This window comes from Osmerus mordax, chromosome 26, assembly GCF_038355195.1.
Source record: "Osmerus mordax isolate fOsmMor3 chromosome 26, fOsmMor3.pri, whole genome shotgun sequence".
Classification (NCBI taxonomy): Eukaryota; Metazoa; Chordata; class Actinopteri; order Osmeriformes; family Osmeridae; genus Osmerus; species Osmerus mordax.
Window position 1 is genome coordinate 3,081,423 of NC_090075.1, and position 16,034 is coordinate 3,097,456.

At 46.9% G+C, this 16,034-nt stretch overlaps 3 protein-coding genes and 1 long non-coding RNA gene across 4 annotated transcripts in view; 1 reads left to right on the forward strand and 3 right to left on the reverse strand.

Annotated features, from left to right (window-relative positions):
- Positions 1 to 38: 38 nt before the first annotated feature.
- ncbp2 (nuclear cap binding protein subunit 2) lies at positions 39 to 2,286 on the reverse strand. The gene is made up of 4 exons (XM_067229803.1): positions 2,143 to 2,286; positions 1,582 to 1,763; positions 1,043 to 1,181; positions 39 to 543 (listed from the first exon to the last, which is right to left on the reverse strand). The coding sequence occupies exons 1-4, from the start codon at positions 2,215 to 2,217 to the stop codon at positions 475 to 477; spliced, it is 465 nt and encodes a 154-aa protein (XP_067085904.1). The 5' UTR covers positions 2,218 to 2,286; the 3' UTR covers positions 39 to 474.
- Positions 2,287 to 2,641: 355 nt separating this feature from the next.
- On the forward strand, positions 2,642 to 3,652 carry LOC136936072 (uncharacterized). The gene is made up of 2 exons (XR_010875037.1): positions 2,642 to 2,696; positions 2,985 to 3,652. It is a non-coding gene; the product is annotated as an uncharacterized lncRNA (long non-coding RNA).
- A 1,656-nt stretch (positions 3,653 to 5,308) lies between these two features.
- meltf (melanotransferrin) lies at positions 5,309 to 10,536 on the reverse strand. Its single transcript, XM_067229802.1, has 16 exons — positions 10,488 to 10,536; positions 9,859 to 10,013; positions 9,619 to 9,718; positions 9,109 to 9,294; positions 8,743 to 8,893; positions 8,340 to 8,407; positions 7,931 to 8,115; positions 7,640 to 7,799; positions 7,250 to 7,401; positions 7,047 to 7,143; positions 6,722 to 6,916; positions 6,429 to 6,582; positions 6,267 to 6,334; positions 5,898 to 6,085; positions 5,603 to 5,795; positions 5,309 to 5,497 (listed from the first exon to the last, which is right to left on the reverse strand). Exons 1-16 carry the CDS (start codon positions 10,534 to 10,536, stop codon positions 5,430 to 5,432), a joined length of 2,169 nt encoding a protein of 722 aa, XP_067085903.1. The 3' UTR covers positions 5,309 to 5,429.
- Positions 10,537 to 14,590: 4,054 nt separating this feature from the next.
- dlg1a (discs large MAGUK scaffold protein 1a) overlaps positions 14,591 to 16,034 on the reverse strand; it is a 52,026-nt gene continuing 50,582 nt past the window's right edge. Inside the window, 6 exon segments of the mRNA XM_067229443.1 lie at positions 14,591 to 14,702; positions 14,942 to 15,003; positions 15,005 to 15,035; positions 15,326 to 15,351; positions 15,353 to 15,438; positions 15,903 to 16,034. The exon segment at positions 15,903 to 16,034 is cut by the window's right edge and continues 39 nt beyond it. Of these exon segments, the coding sequence (XP_067085544.1) occupies positions 14,591 to 14,702; positions 14,942 to 15,003; positions 15,005 to 15,035; positions 15,326 to 15,351; positions 15,353 to 15,438; positions 15,903 to 16,034 (449 nt within the window).

Sequence of the window (16,034 nt, forward strand, 5' to 3'; positions counted from 1 at the left end):
TTCTGACCTTGTACCGAGTAAAAGGAAACAACTAGGAGTAACAAAAACAACATTTATTAGAAAAACAAATTCATGCAGTTTGGGTGATGAAAACATGAGTGGGAGATGTAGACTATCAGCAACTTCAGACTAAAATGGAAAAACAAAGTCTTCTCATCGCACAGAAGTCACAAAATAAAACGATAAAAAAGAACCATCCCCACCAATGGCAGGTGGTGATGGTGGTAGGAGTACCCCCCCTCCTCTTCGATAACGAGAGTTTAAACCTCAGATCTACTTCACATCTCCGCTTCAACTGAAAACTCAGCAGCTAAAAACTGTGGCGACCCTCTGGGGCTCTCTGTAGAGTTAACTTCCCATATCCTCCTCTGGCAGGGTCATAATCTTGTCTATCTTTATCCCTCACCTGAAAGAGGCACACACACAGCACAGAACATAGAAGGACACAGGAACAGGGGCAAGAGCAGCGACTCGTTATCGAGACACTACTTTCCCATAGCCGCCCCTGGCGGGGTCATAGTCTTGTCTGTATTCATCTCTGACCTGAGGAGAGAAAGACACCCACTTGTTGTTTCTGCCGCACAGCAAGACTGTCTCCTCATGATAGATCCGAATGCAGTCTTTTAACCCTTGTGTTATCTTCAGGTCATTCTGACCCATCAGTCATTGTGACCCACAGTCGTATTGCGACAAATTTACCACATACAAAAACAAAGTGAAGCATTTTCTTTTAACCGTTGGGCTGTCTCAGACCCCCCACATTGCAAAGGTTAAAATAAAAATTTTAGTTGTTTTTGTATTGGGTAAAATTGGGTAAACACAACGATGGATCGTTATGAACCTTTGGGTCATGTGACCTGAAGGCAGCACAAGGGTTAATTACAAATATCAAAAGAAGTCACGAGAAAACATCAATAAAATAAATTAGGATGCACTCAAGATTTTAACCCCCTCTAAGTTTGTGTCCCAGCCAATCATCACAGACACGTCCCCCATGAGAACACATACCCCTCCCATGTTTACCCAGAATCCCTGGACTTACCTGACCCCCTGACTTGCCGCGGCCGTACTGCCTGCCTTCTTTAAAACCCGCGTCCCAGTCTGTCCTGATGATCCTGTCGTCCAATCGTGTCCCGTTAATAAACCTCATGGCGTGTTCGGAATCTGCACGTGTGTAGTACCTGGATTGGGGTTAAGGTCTGGGAACGAGAGAATGAGCCAGAGAGGACAATACACCTTTTTGTGTGTTTGAAGCCAGATCTGTCTAGATTAATAATGTCTTCATTTAGCAGACCCTTTTATCCACAGGGATGTACAGGGGAAGATTTGAACCTGCAACCTCTGGATATGCAGTAGAAATTACAGAGCTATACCCATCCTATTGAGATAGTTTCGAGTGATTGATACTGTATGTGGGATATGCCTCAGAATAGAAACCCTATTCAATTTTGCCTTGAGTAGCAAGCAAACAATCACATTTCTACCTGGAGTGGACTTTCATAGCCCTGCTAGAACCGAGTAGCTTATCGACAAGCCCAACCAAACGTTTCAACCCTGGTGAGGAGTCAAAGTGAAGGATACTCTACAAAGCAGAATCCACACGCTGTTTTCTTCACCTTGTCCAGGCCGATGATGATCCTCTTGACATCTCCGCTCTTGGAGAAGAGTTCGTAGACCTGCTCCTCTGTAGTGTAGAAGGACAGGTTGCCCACATACAACGTGTTGCTCTGTTTCAGCAGATTCTCCTGCTCATAGCGGTTACCCTGAACACAGACACTGGGAGATTAGTGAGGAGTCGTAACCAGCACATTTATACAATGTATCCCTCTCACTGGTTTTGTTTGATTCAGGTCCACAGAAATGTTATGGATACGACTGAACCAAGAAAACTATAGACAAACACACACAATTTCAACCTTCTAAAGATCAAACCAGTAGATGTGCTTTAGTTTTGTTTCTATCAACGGCTCTGATTCAGATGTGATGTGCATATCCAAATAGCGGTCTTAGTTTATAGGAGAGCAAACGTTTCCTCAGTCTGGCTGGGGATGTATGACAATATACGAATACCAGCTAGCTCTAGCTAGCCAAACACCAGTGAGTTCGTCAATAATTCAGTTGAAACTTGGTCATTTGATTTACCTTGAAATGCTGGTCTCTGTATTGGCTTATATCAACGTAAGAGTCACTATAAAGAGCATTCAACTTAATGGACATTTTGATTTTAACTTAACTAAAACTTCGTCGTTTGTCTGTCTTAGCTAGCAATGAGCCTGCTCTCGCGGACTAGCAGATCGATAAAGAAAGTAACTTCCGGTTGATTTCATAAAATAGTTTCAAAATAAAGGTCACGAGACCAAATGAACTTTTATTTTACATGTTATCATCTGGACAGTCATTAGATAATTGTATTATACTCAACCAATCACAAAATAATAGCTCGTTATATCCCAAAATGTAGTGATGTTTGCCACCGATGTCACATGTTATGGCACAACTCAGGCCATTCTCTTATTCTGAAGGCAAATTCGCAAAACCGGAAACGAGGACTAACAACTAATTTGCGTTTGCAGGATGCGGAAACAAGCACGGCTTCGTGGAGCTGGTCCGGTCAAAATATGAGACCGACCAGAAACGTAAAGTCATAATACGTTCTGCAATGTCATAACTCGGTCACCCCGGTGAACCATTGAAAGGTAAATTGTTGTTTGGATTATGTTTGTCAGAGAAATACATTGACATACCAATGCGGGATCTAATAGCACTACTTGTAAGCATTGTAATTGTAGCCTACATTGTCTGGAATAAAATATTGTGAAAGCGGTAGGCTATGCTTTTATTCAACGGTAGCTTCTTAGCTAGCCTAGCTACTGTACAATCAGTAGGTAGTTAATAATAGTAGCAAGCAGGATTCGCTTGGATAGGCTACCTGCCTTGTGTACGTGTGACATGCTTAAATAACACTGGCATGTTTCTCGTTACAGGGGCGAATTATCGGAGCTAAAGGACCTTTATTGTACAAAGATGGGCATCATTCGTCTGTTATTCACGTTGCTAAACAATCCTCGAGTCATCGAGAGACTGGCTGATTCTCGTCCCATTAGACGTGCAGCTCAGATCACAGCCTTTGCCATTACCAAAGCACAGATCGCGGGGAAAGATGCATCTGCCAAGATGCTGAAGTCGGATACCCTCCGCCAGGTACGAGAAGAAGCCGGTGGGAGGATTCCCCGAGGCGTGGGCGACATCGGATCCAGATTTAGGAGGGTGCGAGAGACATTTGTCAAGGAAATTAGAGAAGGTTTCAGAGACGCATCGAGGCAAATAAAGAAATGAAGTTGAAAAAACAATGTCCACTAAACCATAAAGACTTTGTGAAGGACCTCACTGCCTATTTTTAAGCCTCAGTCCCATTCATGTGACAGACTCAAGTGAATCAAGGAGTGAACGAAAATGCGGGCAAATTATACAGCCATTCAAAATCGGTCTTAGGCAACATTATATGTTAGGTGTGGTTATCAAGTACTTGAGACTTGACAACACTTCTGTATGCTGGACTGTCAGTAATTAAACAATCAACTACACCATTTCTACCCACCTGCCATGCACAGATTGCACTCACACTGCTTTCTCCTTGATGGCTGTAATAACAGCATTGTGTGTGTCAATCTTTCCATAATATGTATTTCCATAAGAGATGTATTATGTATTTCATAAGAAATGTGTATCCCAGAATCTCTTGTGTTATCTTGCACGTAGCTATAAAGAAGCAGTGTCCAAATGGCAGTTGACAGAATGTAAGATAATAGTATGGAGACCCATGTTCCAACCATAGAATATTAAACAACATACCACATAGGCTTTTTCATATGCTGATATTTAATAAGAATAGTAGAGAAAATACTTCAAGAAGCAGTATGTAGCTATACTTCTGCAGACACACTGGCCTGGCAACTAAATATTAGTTACATATTTATCATTTCATCAATATATTGCTTGGAGGGGTTAAGGCAAGCAGTAGTTCTGACAGAAATGAGTCAGTACATATACACTGATATGGTACCTGAGCATCAAAGTAATAAATACATCTCTCATTAAAATATACATTAAATGGAGCAGACATGCTCAGGACAGGAACATGGGTTAGCATTAGAGCATCTTGAGATGAGTACAGCGTGGTTGAACACTGTCAACATAGAAGCAGGAGGTCAGAATTGGGGAACATTCTTATGACATTCTTATGTTAAGTGGGGATATGGTTCATTTGAGACCATTTCAAGCATATGTTTTGTCCATTCAACAAAATGTTCCACTTGGACACAAAATATGTTGTATATTAAAATACAGATGGATGTTTCTCGTCATTCTATTCTCCCCAACACGAATGGAACTGCCGACCTACACGCCCGCATGTCTGGAGCTACCAGCTAGATCCAAATAAATGAATATTAAAACTGTGCCTGTGATTAGCAGTAATTAGATTCAGAGCTAAGAAACAACTACAAATCTAATGGTCAATCTAAGTGCAAAGGTTTCCGTTGATTTTGTATGTACCACTTGGGGAGAAACAAATGAAGAAAACCACCTGTTGACAAAAATCCCGCATTACACAAACACAGACCATGTGGTCCCAGTGCAACACTAGTGCATATTCACTGATATGGCATTAGCTCATAGCATGTGCAGGGCACGGCATATTCCCAGATATGGCGCGTGCCCGTTAAAGTAGTACAGTAGTCAGTGTAAAGCATAAGAAAGTGACTCCAGAGAGACAAAAAGAACACTGTATAGTAAAGCATGTAACAGGCAAAAGCATATGCACTGATATGGCAGTCACCCTCAGTAATGCCATCGATGAGTCATCTCTCTTACTGAATGGGTTCCCCCCGCCCTCTGGTCCAAGGGTCAGAGGTCATCACCAAAAGTCAAAAAGTAGCTTCAACATGTTGTCCCCCCCCCTTAATCATTTACACCCACAAGTGCAAGTTCATCTAGTAGAGTAGTCAGCAATCACTGTAAAAGACAAGAGGACAAGAGTGCTCAAAGGCACTGATGGTGATTGACGCGTAGCTGAAGAGTGGTAGGTAATAAACAGAGATGGGACTGGAGGGCAGTGGGTGGGTAGGGCGGGCTGGGGCTAGGGTGAGGCGGGCTGGAGCTAGGGTGAGGCGGGCTGGGGCTAGGGTGAGGCGGGGTTGAGGCTGGGGTGAGGAGGGGTTGAGGCTGGGGTGAGGAGGGGTTGAGGCTGGGGTGAGGAGGGGTTGAGGCTGGGGTGAGGAAGGGTTGAGGCTGGGGCTAGGGATGTGGCTGGGGCGAGGCGGGGCTGGGGTGAGGAGGGGTTGAGGCTGGGGCTGTGGCACTGGTTGGAGCTGAGGGCAGGGGGGACGTGGGGTCAGGGGTAGGGGAAGAAGGCCAGGGTCTAGACGTGTCTAGGCCCAGGGGAAGGAGAGCGCAGAGCTGAGCACAGCAACCAGGAGCAGGGAGGCAGAGGAGCTCACTGGGGGAAAACAACATCAAGAAATCACTGAACCGAATGACCTGAATCTATCTGAAAGAGTGGATGTCAAAGCAGTGTCTATATGTTTGTGGGAGTGTGGCGTACCTATACTGGAGGAGTTACACTCCATGTTGGTCAGAGAGTGCATATACTCCTGCCCCAGCCAGTCCTCATAGGTCTTCTTGTCGGCCACACCGATCAGGGAAACGGTGGAGTCTTTAAATATCAGGTCGGTTCCTTCATATCCGGTCGAGTCAAACATCCGGAAGCCTGCGCCTGCGTCATCTTTAAAGTAGCCCTGAGAGGCAGAAAGTGAGCGTTAAATGTCTGACTTGATGTGTGGATGATGAAAGTGAGGTTGTCGTCCCTCCTGGCTGTGGGCAGGATGGTACAGTCCTACCTGGGCTCTGTCCAGCAGGCCGAAGACAGCATGGATGTTGGTGTCGGGTCGTACCATGACGGCGTGGGAGGGGACACGCGCCAGGTTGCAGTGCTGGTACTGAGTCACCTCCACCCTGGAGCCCTGAGGACACAGCAGCTGGAACTGGGAGGACTTGAGGTCCGCTGCCCACGACTCCTCAGAGTTACCTGTCACACGCAAGTTACACGTTTTGTTCAAGAGAAATATTGTGGCACCTGGAGATGATCTGCAGAAAATTGTCCATGGAATGTTGTTTAGTGCAGACACATACTATTCACTCATACTACACACGTTCATTTACTCACACAATAACCCACTTGCACAGACACACACACACACAGCTTGTACCGTCAGTGTTTTGGAAGACTGTGGAGTGTTTGATGAAGGCCACATCCCCTGCTCCTGAAGCTAAACACCTGGACAGAATGAATTTTTTTTAACACAGCTGTTCAGCTGGCCCCAGAGATGAGTATGTGAGAGCAGGGCATTGTGGGACTTGATGTCCTTTACCTGAAGGCTCCCACGTATCCGTCATACAGGTCCTTGTCCTTGACACATTTGTTCTCTCCGGCGATGTCCCCTATACAGAGGTCACACAGGTTGCTAGGGAAACCGGGCTGTTTGGCCCCAGGGACGCAGCTGCTCTTAAAGAACTCTCCCGCCGCTAAGAATCATGGGTAAAGATAAGGAGACAGTCAGACACACGATGGAAAAACTACAGAAGACCACGGTGCACCCCCCCCCCCCTCCCCCCCCCCCCCCCCCCCACACACACACACACACCCCTCTCTCACACACACTACCTTGAGGTATCTCGCACGGCTGGGATCGGATGATACCCTTGTCCATCAGTGTTGCCATGGGAACGTTCCAGCCGGCGGTGCGACCGTAGCCTGTGTGGCAGGATCTCTTTCCCTTCAGGTCGTCCAGAGTGTGGATGTCCCGGTTCGACTTCTTCACCACTGCCACCGAATAGTAGATACTACCATCATAGTCCCCTAGAGGGAGATGGAGAGAGACGACGAGAGAGAGAGGGACAACGAGAGAGAGCGAGGAACAATATAGTGATGAAGAAGGAAGCAGAGAAAGAGGGATTATGGGTAACACTGGATATCCAGTAGCTCCTACCCGTGTAGCTTTCTCCGGTGGCAGGAACCAGACCATAACTCTTCCCTGCTGTGTAGATGTAGCCTCCATCCAGAGTGATGGCATCGGCTTCTTTGTTCTACACACACACACACACAAGTTTGCTGTTTAACCCTCAATACAAAGCTGACTCGAGACCATTTAGATGTGTCGCTGGGAAAAGACTCGATGCGATGACATCCTACCTGGATCTTCTTCATGCAATCTTCTACTGATGAGCCATAAATACACTGGATGACAGGGGTCAGGGACTTGCTCTGCATGGCGACGGCCATGTCTGCACACTTATGCTGCTCCCCGCTCGACAACACACACCAGCGCAGGCTTTCAGGGACCTCTGGAAACACACGCAGATGGGTTTTACAAAGCACACGCCCAAACACACACATGCCCACACACACACACACGCCCACACACACACACGCCCAAACACACACACGCCCACACACACACACACGCCCACACACACGCCCAAACACACACACGCCCAAACACACACACGCCCAAGGAGAGAAGGTGGAGAGAAGGAGAGGAGGAGGAGAGAAGGTGTAGAGGAGGAGAGGAGGAGGGCTCACCAATAGGATTACAGTCCATAGCTCTCAGGGCGTTGTGGTAGACGTCTCCCATCCACACCTTAGGATCCTCAGAACGAGCTTCCAGGAACTGCGTGGACGAATCACTGAAGAGCAGGTTGGTACCGTATACCGAGGAGAACATGGAGAACCCAGACTTCTGCTGCAGGCGGAAAGAGTACCCCAACACAGGGTTAGAACTTAGGACACCAATTCCAGTCAACAACCCCACAGTCAGGAACCAGGACTCGATAGACAACCTACACCAAGTCAAGGGGCCTAGAGCCTACCCACCAGTCCATCTTTCAGCATCTGGTAGACCAGGGAGCTGGTGATGTCGTTGCGGACCACGATGCCACGGGCTGGCACCCTGACCAGGTGGCAGCGCCGGTACTCGGAGACGGGCACCCGCGTCCCGTCACGGCACAGCAGCTGGTAGTCGGAAGACCTCAGTCCCTGAGCCCAGACATCCCCGTTACCTGAGACAGAGCAGCGGTCATGAAGGGTACCTGTCTGTCCTTCTATCCCATACTGTCTGTCTGTATATCTCTCTGTTTTTCTGTCTGTTTGTCTGTCTAACTGCCTGTTTCTTTGTCTATCTGTTTTTCCAGTTTTCTTTGTCAAGTTTCTCTGTCTCACTGGCTGGCAGCCTGTTTCTCTCCTCGCCTGTCTGTCTGACTGTTGCAAAGGAAGATCAGCATACCATCAGTGTTTTCTGCCACAGTTGTGTGTTTTACAAAGGCCACCTCTCCTGCATCCTCAACCAGGCACCTACATGAGAGAGAGAATGAGAGAAAAATAGACAGAGGAAAAGACAGAGAGAGCGGAAGAACAAGTAGTAAAAGAGTGAGAGGAGAGAAAGACAGAAAGAATATTGGAAACAAAACCTACAGGAAGTGTCCAGTGTTTTGTGTCCAGTCTTTGTCTTGTCCTTACTACCTGTGTTCCTGTGAGTACCCTATCTGTTTCCCTGGCTTTTGAGTAATAAACCCCTTTTGTTCGACAATGCCTGCTGACACTCCTGCACTTGGGTCCTACCCCACCACTCACCATGACACTTTGTGCGTGTCTGTGTGTGTGTTCATGTCTGTGTGTGTGTGTGATACCTGAAGGCACCGCTGTAAGCGAAGTACTTCTCGTCCGTGGTCATGTCACACACGTGCTGCCCCGCCCCGTTGCCCACACACAGCTTACACAGGGAGGGGGGGTCGCCTTGCGCCCCCGGGATACAGCTAGCGCTGAAGAAGTCAGCCACCCCTGGAAATACACACACACACACACACAGCATTCACACACACTTCATTTGGACAACAGTAAAAAAAAAAAAAATGGTGTTTGTGTGTTTACCTGTGTGAAACACACCTGTGTGTGTGTGTGTGTGTGTGTGTGTGTGAGAGAGAGAGAGAGAGAGAGAGAGAGAGAGAGAGAGAGAGAGAGAGAGAGAGAGAGAGAGAGAGAGATGGGAATCCTACCCTGAGAGATGTTACAGCCCATGACGGACATCTTGCCCTGGTCTATCAGGTAGCCCAGGGGCATGTTCCAGCCGGCCGTGCGGCCCTTGCCTGTGTGACAAGTCTTACGGCCCCTCAGAGAGTTGATGTTGATGCTGGGGTTCGCCTTTTTCACCACGGCAACAGCATAGTACACAGTGCCCTCTCCTGCGGATGTCAAGGTCAAGGTATCAGAGCTGAGGGGTTAGACTGAGGTAGTGTGACTTGGCACAGATCAGAAAGAAACGACTCTAAGTGTCTGATGAAGGGTCTGGTTTAGGGGCCTGGTTCACATGGATCAAAATGAACATTTGACGATCTATAAAAAAAACTATCACCTCTCTATCATGAGTTCAAGTGAGTTGTAAACAGTAAACCTGGATGTGGATCAGTTCACAGTACTGCCTGAACGGAGTCACTGTTCTGTGTGTGGGTTCAAGGTTGCCTCGAGGCTTCCAGAGCCACCAGATAAGGCTGATAGGAGCTCCTTACCTGCAGAGTCCGACTCCCCAGCTGCCATCTTGAAGGAAGCCGTTTTCTCCAGTTCGTAGATGTCCTTAGAGTTCACGGAGAAGGCGTCCACTGTGTTCTCCTGTGTAACAAGAGAGAGTGGTGGTTATGCGGGGTGTGTGACGTTTTAAAAAACGGTATTTCAATATTCGTAATAATTTTATAATGATCAAGTAACCCTTTTCTGAAATGGATAATAAATACTCCCTCTCCTCCGCTCACCATGATTTTCCGCGCGCATTCCTCCACTGTAGGCTCGCTGACGCATTTGAGCTCCGGACGGATTGAAGCGCTCGTGAAGGCCTGCGACATGGCGTTACATTTCTTCGCCTCCCCTGTAGAGATGGTGCACCACCGTATACTGGTCTGACCGGCGGCTGGAGAGAGGAATAACCCGCAATTCAATTCAAACTCTGGCACAACTACCACAAGGTTAATGTAGCCTACAGTATCCACAATACACCTACCCCTGAATCCTCTCTTAAAAGTGTATGTCATTTTCTATAGCAAAACCCTTTAAAAACTGTCCTTCAGACTGAACCTTTTTAATTACCTGAAAGGGGTTCCCTAAAGAACCTAAAGTTAACTTTATTCCTAAGGGTTCTCTCGTCTTCTATTCTATATCCAAATGTTTCTATCTAGTTACCATTATTTTGTAACAAATGGTTTTATCTATCCTACAGCAATTTGTTTTAGAGTCTGGATAAGAGCGTCTGCTAAATGACTAAATGTAGAGTACATTATTTATTAGGCTAAATATTTCATTTAAAAAATATATGTTGCAGAAAACATTTTTGTAAAAACTGTTGCTAATTATCTATTCATAAATGTAAATGTAAAACATTTCTTACCAGTTTGCAGTAACATAAAAAAAGAGCCGAATAGAATCCATATGGCCATAGTGATATCACCCTGGTGCGTAAATGCCTCACTTGCTGTTCAATGCTGGTATTTATAACTGCCTGACCTCTGACTCAAGCTTCAAAGTCCAAATGCCAAGACAAAATCCGGACGTCGGATATGAATAAAGTTTTTAGTCTTTATTTACAGCTCAATTGTGAAATCCACGCGGCGTTTCTTGGTCCTTCTGTCTTTTGTAATTGGTGTCGCTGATGTGTTTACCCTGTGATCCCACAGTCTACCTGGAATGACACGTCCCTACCATCAGTACATGGCCGTTAGCCAAGACCAAAACACTGAAGGCATTGACTGGAGAAAGTTAACCCACCCTCTGCTGACCTGGTGCTTTTCCACTGTCAACCGCTTCTGGACTTTTGGGTATTTCTTTTTCATTGGCAGATAAAATACCAATGTTCATTTGAAAGATGAAGTACGCGTTTCTGGTATATTGAAAGTGTAGGTTGACTAAAAACCATCATGTAAATATGAGAAGACAAGGCAGAGGCGTTGTTAGACATACAACTCTACTGGGGCACAGACCCCTATTCATATCCCTTTTTTTCTTCTTTCAAACTTGCTGCGCACAATGCACTATTAAGCTATAGAAACTCACCTTGCCTAACCCACTATAAAACAGTTCAGGGACGCAAGTTTGATATCAGCTTTGGCAGGGACATCTGCCAAACTATAGTTAATGCCATGACATTTTTTTTGCCATCATTTGAGCGCAATTACAGTTGAGCTTCATGTAATATTGTTTCTATGTTTTAGTCCACATATGATGATCGGTAGGCCTATAATTTAGAAACTTTCTTTAGTTTTGTAATGTTTTCTTAGCCTATCTCGATTCGTGTGCCAAGTCCGACTCATTGGACTTCAGTGTGCGTGCTGCAGTGGCTATTTGGCAAGCTCAGAAGAGATAAAATAAACCTTTATTCGTCCCACAATGGGGAAATTCCGTCATTGCAGCAGCAAAGTGGACAGAAGTATACATACTATTTACAAAGTAAGTATGAGATATTATAAAAAAGATTTAAAAAAGATAGCACCAGTTGCATATGAAGACCAAATATTAATAAATAAATGTAAATATTGCACAGTAGTTTGCCCTTTAAGTGTGTCCATGAGTTTCTTTAGAGTGGTTGAGTCCTGTGTGTGTTTGTGTGTGTAGAGCAGTGCTGGTTGTACAGTCTCACAGCAGCAGGAAGGAAGGACCTGCGGTACCGCTCCATCACGCACTTAGGGTGAAGGAGCCGGTGCTGAAGGAGCTGCTTAGTGCAGAGACAGTGTCCTGGAGCTGCTCAGTGCAGAGACAGTGTCCTGGAGCTGCTCAGTGCAGAGACAGTGTCCTGGAGCTGCTCAGTGCAGAGACAGTGTCCTGGAGCTGCTCAGTGCAGAGACAGTGTCCTGGAGCTGCTCAGTGCAGAGACAGTGTCCTGGAGCTGCTCAGTGCAGAGACAGAGTCCTGCATAGGGTGTGATTCATTGTCCATCATTGATGATAGCTTTGCTACCATCCTCCTCTCTCCCACCACCTGCACTGTGTCCAAGGGGCGTCCTAGGACAGCGCTGGTCTTCCTGATCAGTCTGTCTCGTCTTCTCCTGTCAGCTGTTGACATACTGCTTATATTTTTTCCGGGATTATCAATCTAAATGAATGCACTGACTAATAAAGTAAATTGTTAAAACTCAAACTTTTGATTTTACTGGGGCACAGCAGATTTATACTGGAGCACGTGCCCCAGTAAAAAGGTTCTAACGATGGAAAAGTGTTGGTGATTCTGTGTACCGCAGGACATCAACGTTATGTCTTCAGTTTCCATTCTTTGTCGTAAACGTTATTACACCTGAAGCATAATTCCAGCATCAGCAATCCCTGTTATTTTTTGTTGTTGCTTTTTGTGCTTCGGCATATTTCCTTTTTACAACTTCTACCAGTAGGATATGAGGGTTCATAATCCGGATCATATTTTTTTTATCTTTTCTTGTATCTGACCTTTACAACTCAATCCACATTTTATCGTTTTTTATTACATCCTTAGTGTACATATGAACTGGATACCCTTTACGAGTGTGTTGGTGTGTGTGTGTGTGTGTGTGCGTGACTTCAGTACTACCTCACAGGGAGGTTACGTTAGTCTTGCTAAGAAACAGTCCCCTACCACAATGTCTTCTGATAAAACAGTTTATTGGCAGTTCTCTTCATAGGGACAGACATGTGGAAGGAAACAGGACGTGTTATATACATATTCATACAGGAAGTTAGAGGTGTTTCAGAGGAAGGAAGCAGTCAGATAGAAAACAAACAATCATCTCTGTGTGTTGTTGCGTGGTGGGGGATGGGAGGGGGGGTCCAGGCTGGAAGGGACCTGCCCTGATGACACCCCCGCTGACGGCTGGGTGAGTGGTGCTTTAGGGCGCTTGCTCAGAACTTCTCTTGAAGACACAAGCCAGGGACAGACTCGTCGACATACTGTCGTCTGGCCTTATGTGGAAGCTTGAAGATATGACATGTTGCTGCAATCCTTGGCAAACGCACTGACACTCCACCGCTTCCCCTCTCTTGGTTTTCCTATAATAACGAATATTGCTTTAACCATGCACATCACATGACACAAAGAGCTGACGCAGCCTTCATGAGACGGAGGGAGCGATGAAGGGGGATGGAGGGAGGGGTGGGGGACAGCTAGCTGTGGTGGCTGTCCACGGCTGCATCAGTAACACAGGCTAACCCAGGTAGCAGGGGTGAAAGGTCATGGTTGGATGTTTCATAACCCCAGCCCCCTCCAACTGTCCTACCTCCCTTATCAACCAACATGATCAAAAGGGGAAAGTAAAGGAAAATAGTCATATTTATATATATATATATATTAATATTTATAATATCCTTTCCACGATGCAAAGAAAATAAGTTCCCCAGATGCTTAAAAGTTTTTTTTAAAGTAAAATTCCATATAGACTTTCATTATAACAAAATAGGCAGTCGACTGAGCGCAATCAATCAAATCTCATTGTACAATAGAATCTCTCATGTATTTCTTATTGGGCGCGTCGCCTCTCGCCAAACACCTGGATACTAGAAACAGACGCTGACTTTCCTCCACGGAGGCTGTCGTCCCTGAGAGGACAGGGCTGAAGGAGCCGGGGACACGACCAGGGCAGGTCCTACGGAAGGGGGACAAACAGATGCCCTGAGGCCTCTGGGGCCTCAGTCTGGCTGGGGAGAGGATGTGATTGGATGGAAGATGAGAGAGAGGGAGCGAGAGAGAGAGAGAGGGACCGCTCATTGTGCTGGAGTGAAGAACCGAACTTCAACACTCGCTGAACCTCGGGGCGGTGTGTGTGTGTGTGGAGAGACACACAGATGTTGGTGTGTTTCCGACACAGGCAGGGAGGAGGGTTACAGGAGCCACCAGACATCCAGACGTGGATGAAACAAAATCATACAGCCCAAAAACATGCTCTTTAAAGCTAGAACGTGCAAAAGTTAGCCTCTTTGTGTCACTGTTTCTTTACAAACCCATACATGAATGCATTTACTTTCATTAATATGAAAAAAACCAACAACAAAGAAAAAGAAAAAACATATTCATACAGCATATATATTACTCCTAAATCATTTTCCTTAAACATTAAGGAAGTGTACCATATTCATCTCCCCCAATCTGATGGTCAGACACGTAGCCCCTCCCCCTGAGCAGTGACAGGTGTCTGATCCAGAGCCCATGTAAAACACCAGAGTCCCACCTGACCACCACGATTAGCGCGAGTGTGTATAGGGCATGTGTGTGTGTGTGTGCACATGTTTATATGAGAGTGTCCGATTTAGGGAGCTCTGTCAAGTGATCATCGTTGCAAACACTGCTGTGTCTACCACGAAGTGAGACGTGCAGTGTTCTGGAGTGTGTGACTGTGTGTGTGTGTGTGTGTGAGTGTGTGTGGTCAGAGGGCGAGAGGGCCAGTGACCACACCGAGTACGGTTTGTAATAGAAAAACAAGTGAAGCCAGAGAAAGGAAGAAGAGAAAGTAGAGCGTCTCCCAGAGTCTCTGTCCTCTCACAGCCTTTCCTTGGAGGGGACCCAGATGAAGGGGGCCCGATTGCTCCTCTCGATGATCTGCTTCACCAGCTCTGTACACCTCCTCCAGAGAGCCCCTCCTCCACCGCGGCTGAGGCAGGGGAGGAGGGGGGGAGGGGAATCGGGAGGGAGATGAAAGGAGGATCGGCGAGAGGGAGGGAAGATGATGTGAGGATAAAGGAGAGGTGAGAATAGAGAAGTGGAGAGAAGTAGAAAAAAATGCGGGGGGGGGGGGGGGGGAGGGGAGAGGTAAATCCCAGCTGTACAGTAGATTATTTTTAAGATGTGTGCAGGATCTGTGTGTGTGTGGAGCGGTTGTGTGTGACTCACCCAGTGAAGTGCTCGGTGAACTCCAACTCCAGCTTCAAGGCTCGGTCAAACGTCTTCCTCCCCCTGTTCTTCAGTTAGTCTCTTATTCATCTCCCTACAGAGAGAGAGACAAGGAGAGAGAGGGAGACAAGGAGAGAGAGAGAGGTGGATGGAAAGAGGAGGGGGAGGGGATGGAAAGAGATAGAGAGACAGAGATGTCTAAGACACTTGCTCAAAATATGGGCTGTAACATACCACCTTTCCAAACAACCTATATCTTCTGAAACTCAAATTCCCAGAACCCCCCCCCCCCCCCCTCCCCAGGCTTGTTCAAAGACCCACACCCCTGACGCGACTAGACGGAGCCAAAGAGTTCCGTCGGAGAAAAGTGAGAGGTGAACTCACATGATGTTTTCTATGGACCGGGGTTTTGATGAAGATGGCGATGGGATGGAGCTGGGCCAACTGGAGGCGTCTGATGGCGTTGCCTGACACATCCAGGATACAGTGTTTACCCTGGGGAGAGAGAGACATAGAGGGAGGGAGAGAGGGATAGAGAGAGAGAGCAGGAGAAAGAGAGACAGAAGGAGAGAGGGGGGAGAAAGAGCGCGCGAGGAGAGAGAGAGAGAGAGGGAGAGTGAGAGAGAGAGGGAGGGAGAGTGAGAGAGAGAGAGAGAGAGAGAGAGAGAGAGGAGAGAAAGAGCAGGAGAAAGAGAGAAGACAGAAGGAGAAAGGGGAGAAAGAGCGCGCGAGAGAGGGAGAGAGAGAGAAAGAGCATTACAGTCATCCTGATATCTGGGTATCTCCACCTCTCCCTCACATCCCCTTCTCTCCTCCTTCCCTGCTGTATTTCTCCTCTCCTCCGCTCGGATTCCTCTCCTCCTCCTGTCACCCTCTCCCTTCCCTTCCTTTCCCTCCTCCCGTCTCTGGCGTCCTCCCACCTCCTCCTCCCTCCCCTGCTCTTCTCCTCACTGCTCTCTCCTGTCGGCCACCTCTTTGACAGACAGGACGCTGGTCCCGTACAGGTGGCTGTTGTACTGGCCTGCCTCGATGAACTTGTGCTCCTGGATCTCCTTCTCCATCAGCTCCCTGGACGCCATGAAGTGGTAGTCCC

Coding starts and splice junctions, on each gene's coding strand:
- ncbp2 (XM_067229803.1), bottom strand. CDS start 2,217: ATGTCCATTAAGTTGAATGCTCTTTATAGTGACTCTTACGTTGATATA. Junction 1,182..1,581: donor TGTGGATTCTGCTTTGTAGA/GTATCCTTCACT, acceptor ACCCCAATCCAG/GTACTACACACGTGCAGATT. Junction 544..1,042: donor GCGGCAAGTCAGGGGGTCAG/GTAAGTCCAGGG, acceptor TTCTCTCCTCAG/GTCAGAGATGAATACAGACA.
- meltf (XM_067229802.1), bottom strand. CDS start 10,536: ATGGCCATATGGATTCTATTCGGCTCTTTTTTTATGTTACTGCAAACT. Junction 8,408..8,742: donor GCTTACAGCGGTGCCTTCAG/GTATCACACACA, acceptor TCTCTCATGTAG/GTGCCTGGTTGAGGATGCAG. Junction 7,402..7,639: donor TATGGACTGTAATCCTATTG/GTGAGCCCTCCT, acceptor GTGTGTTTCCAG/AGGTCCCTGAAAGCCTGCGC.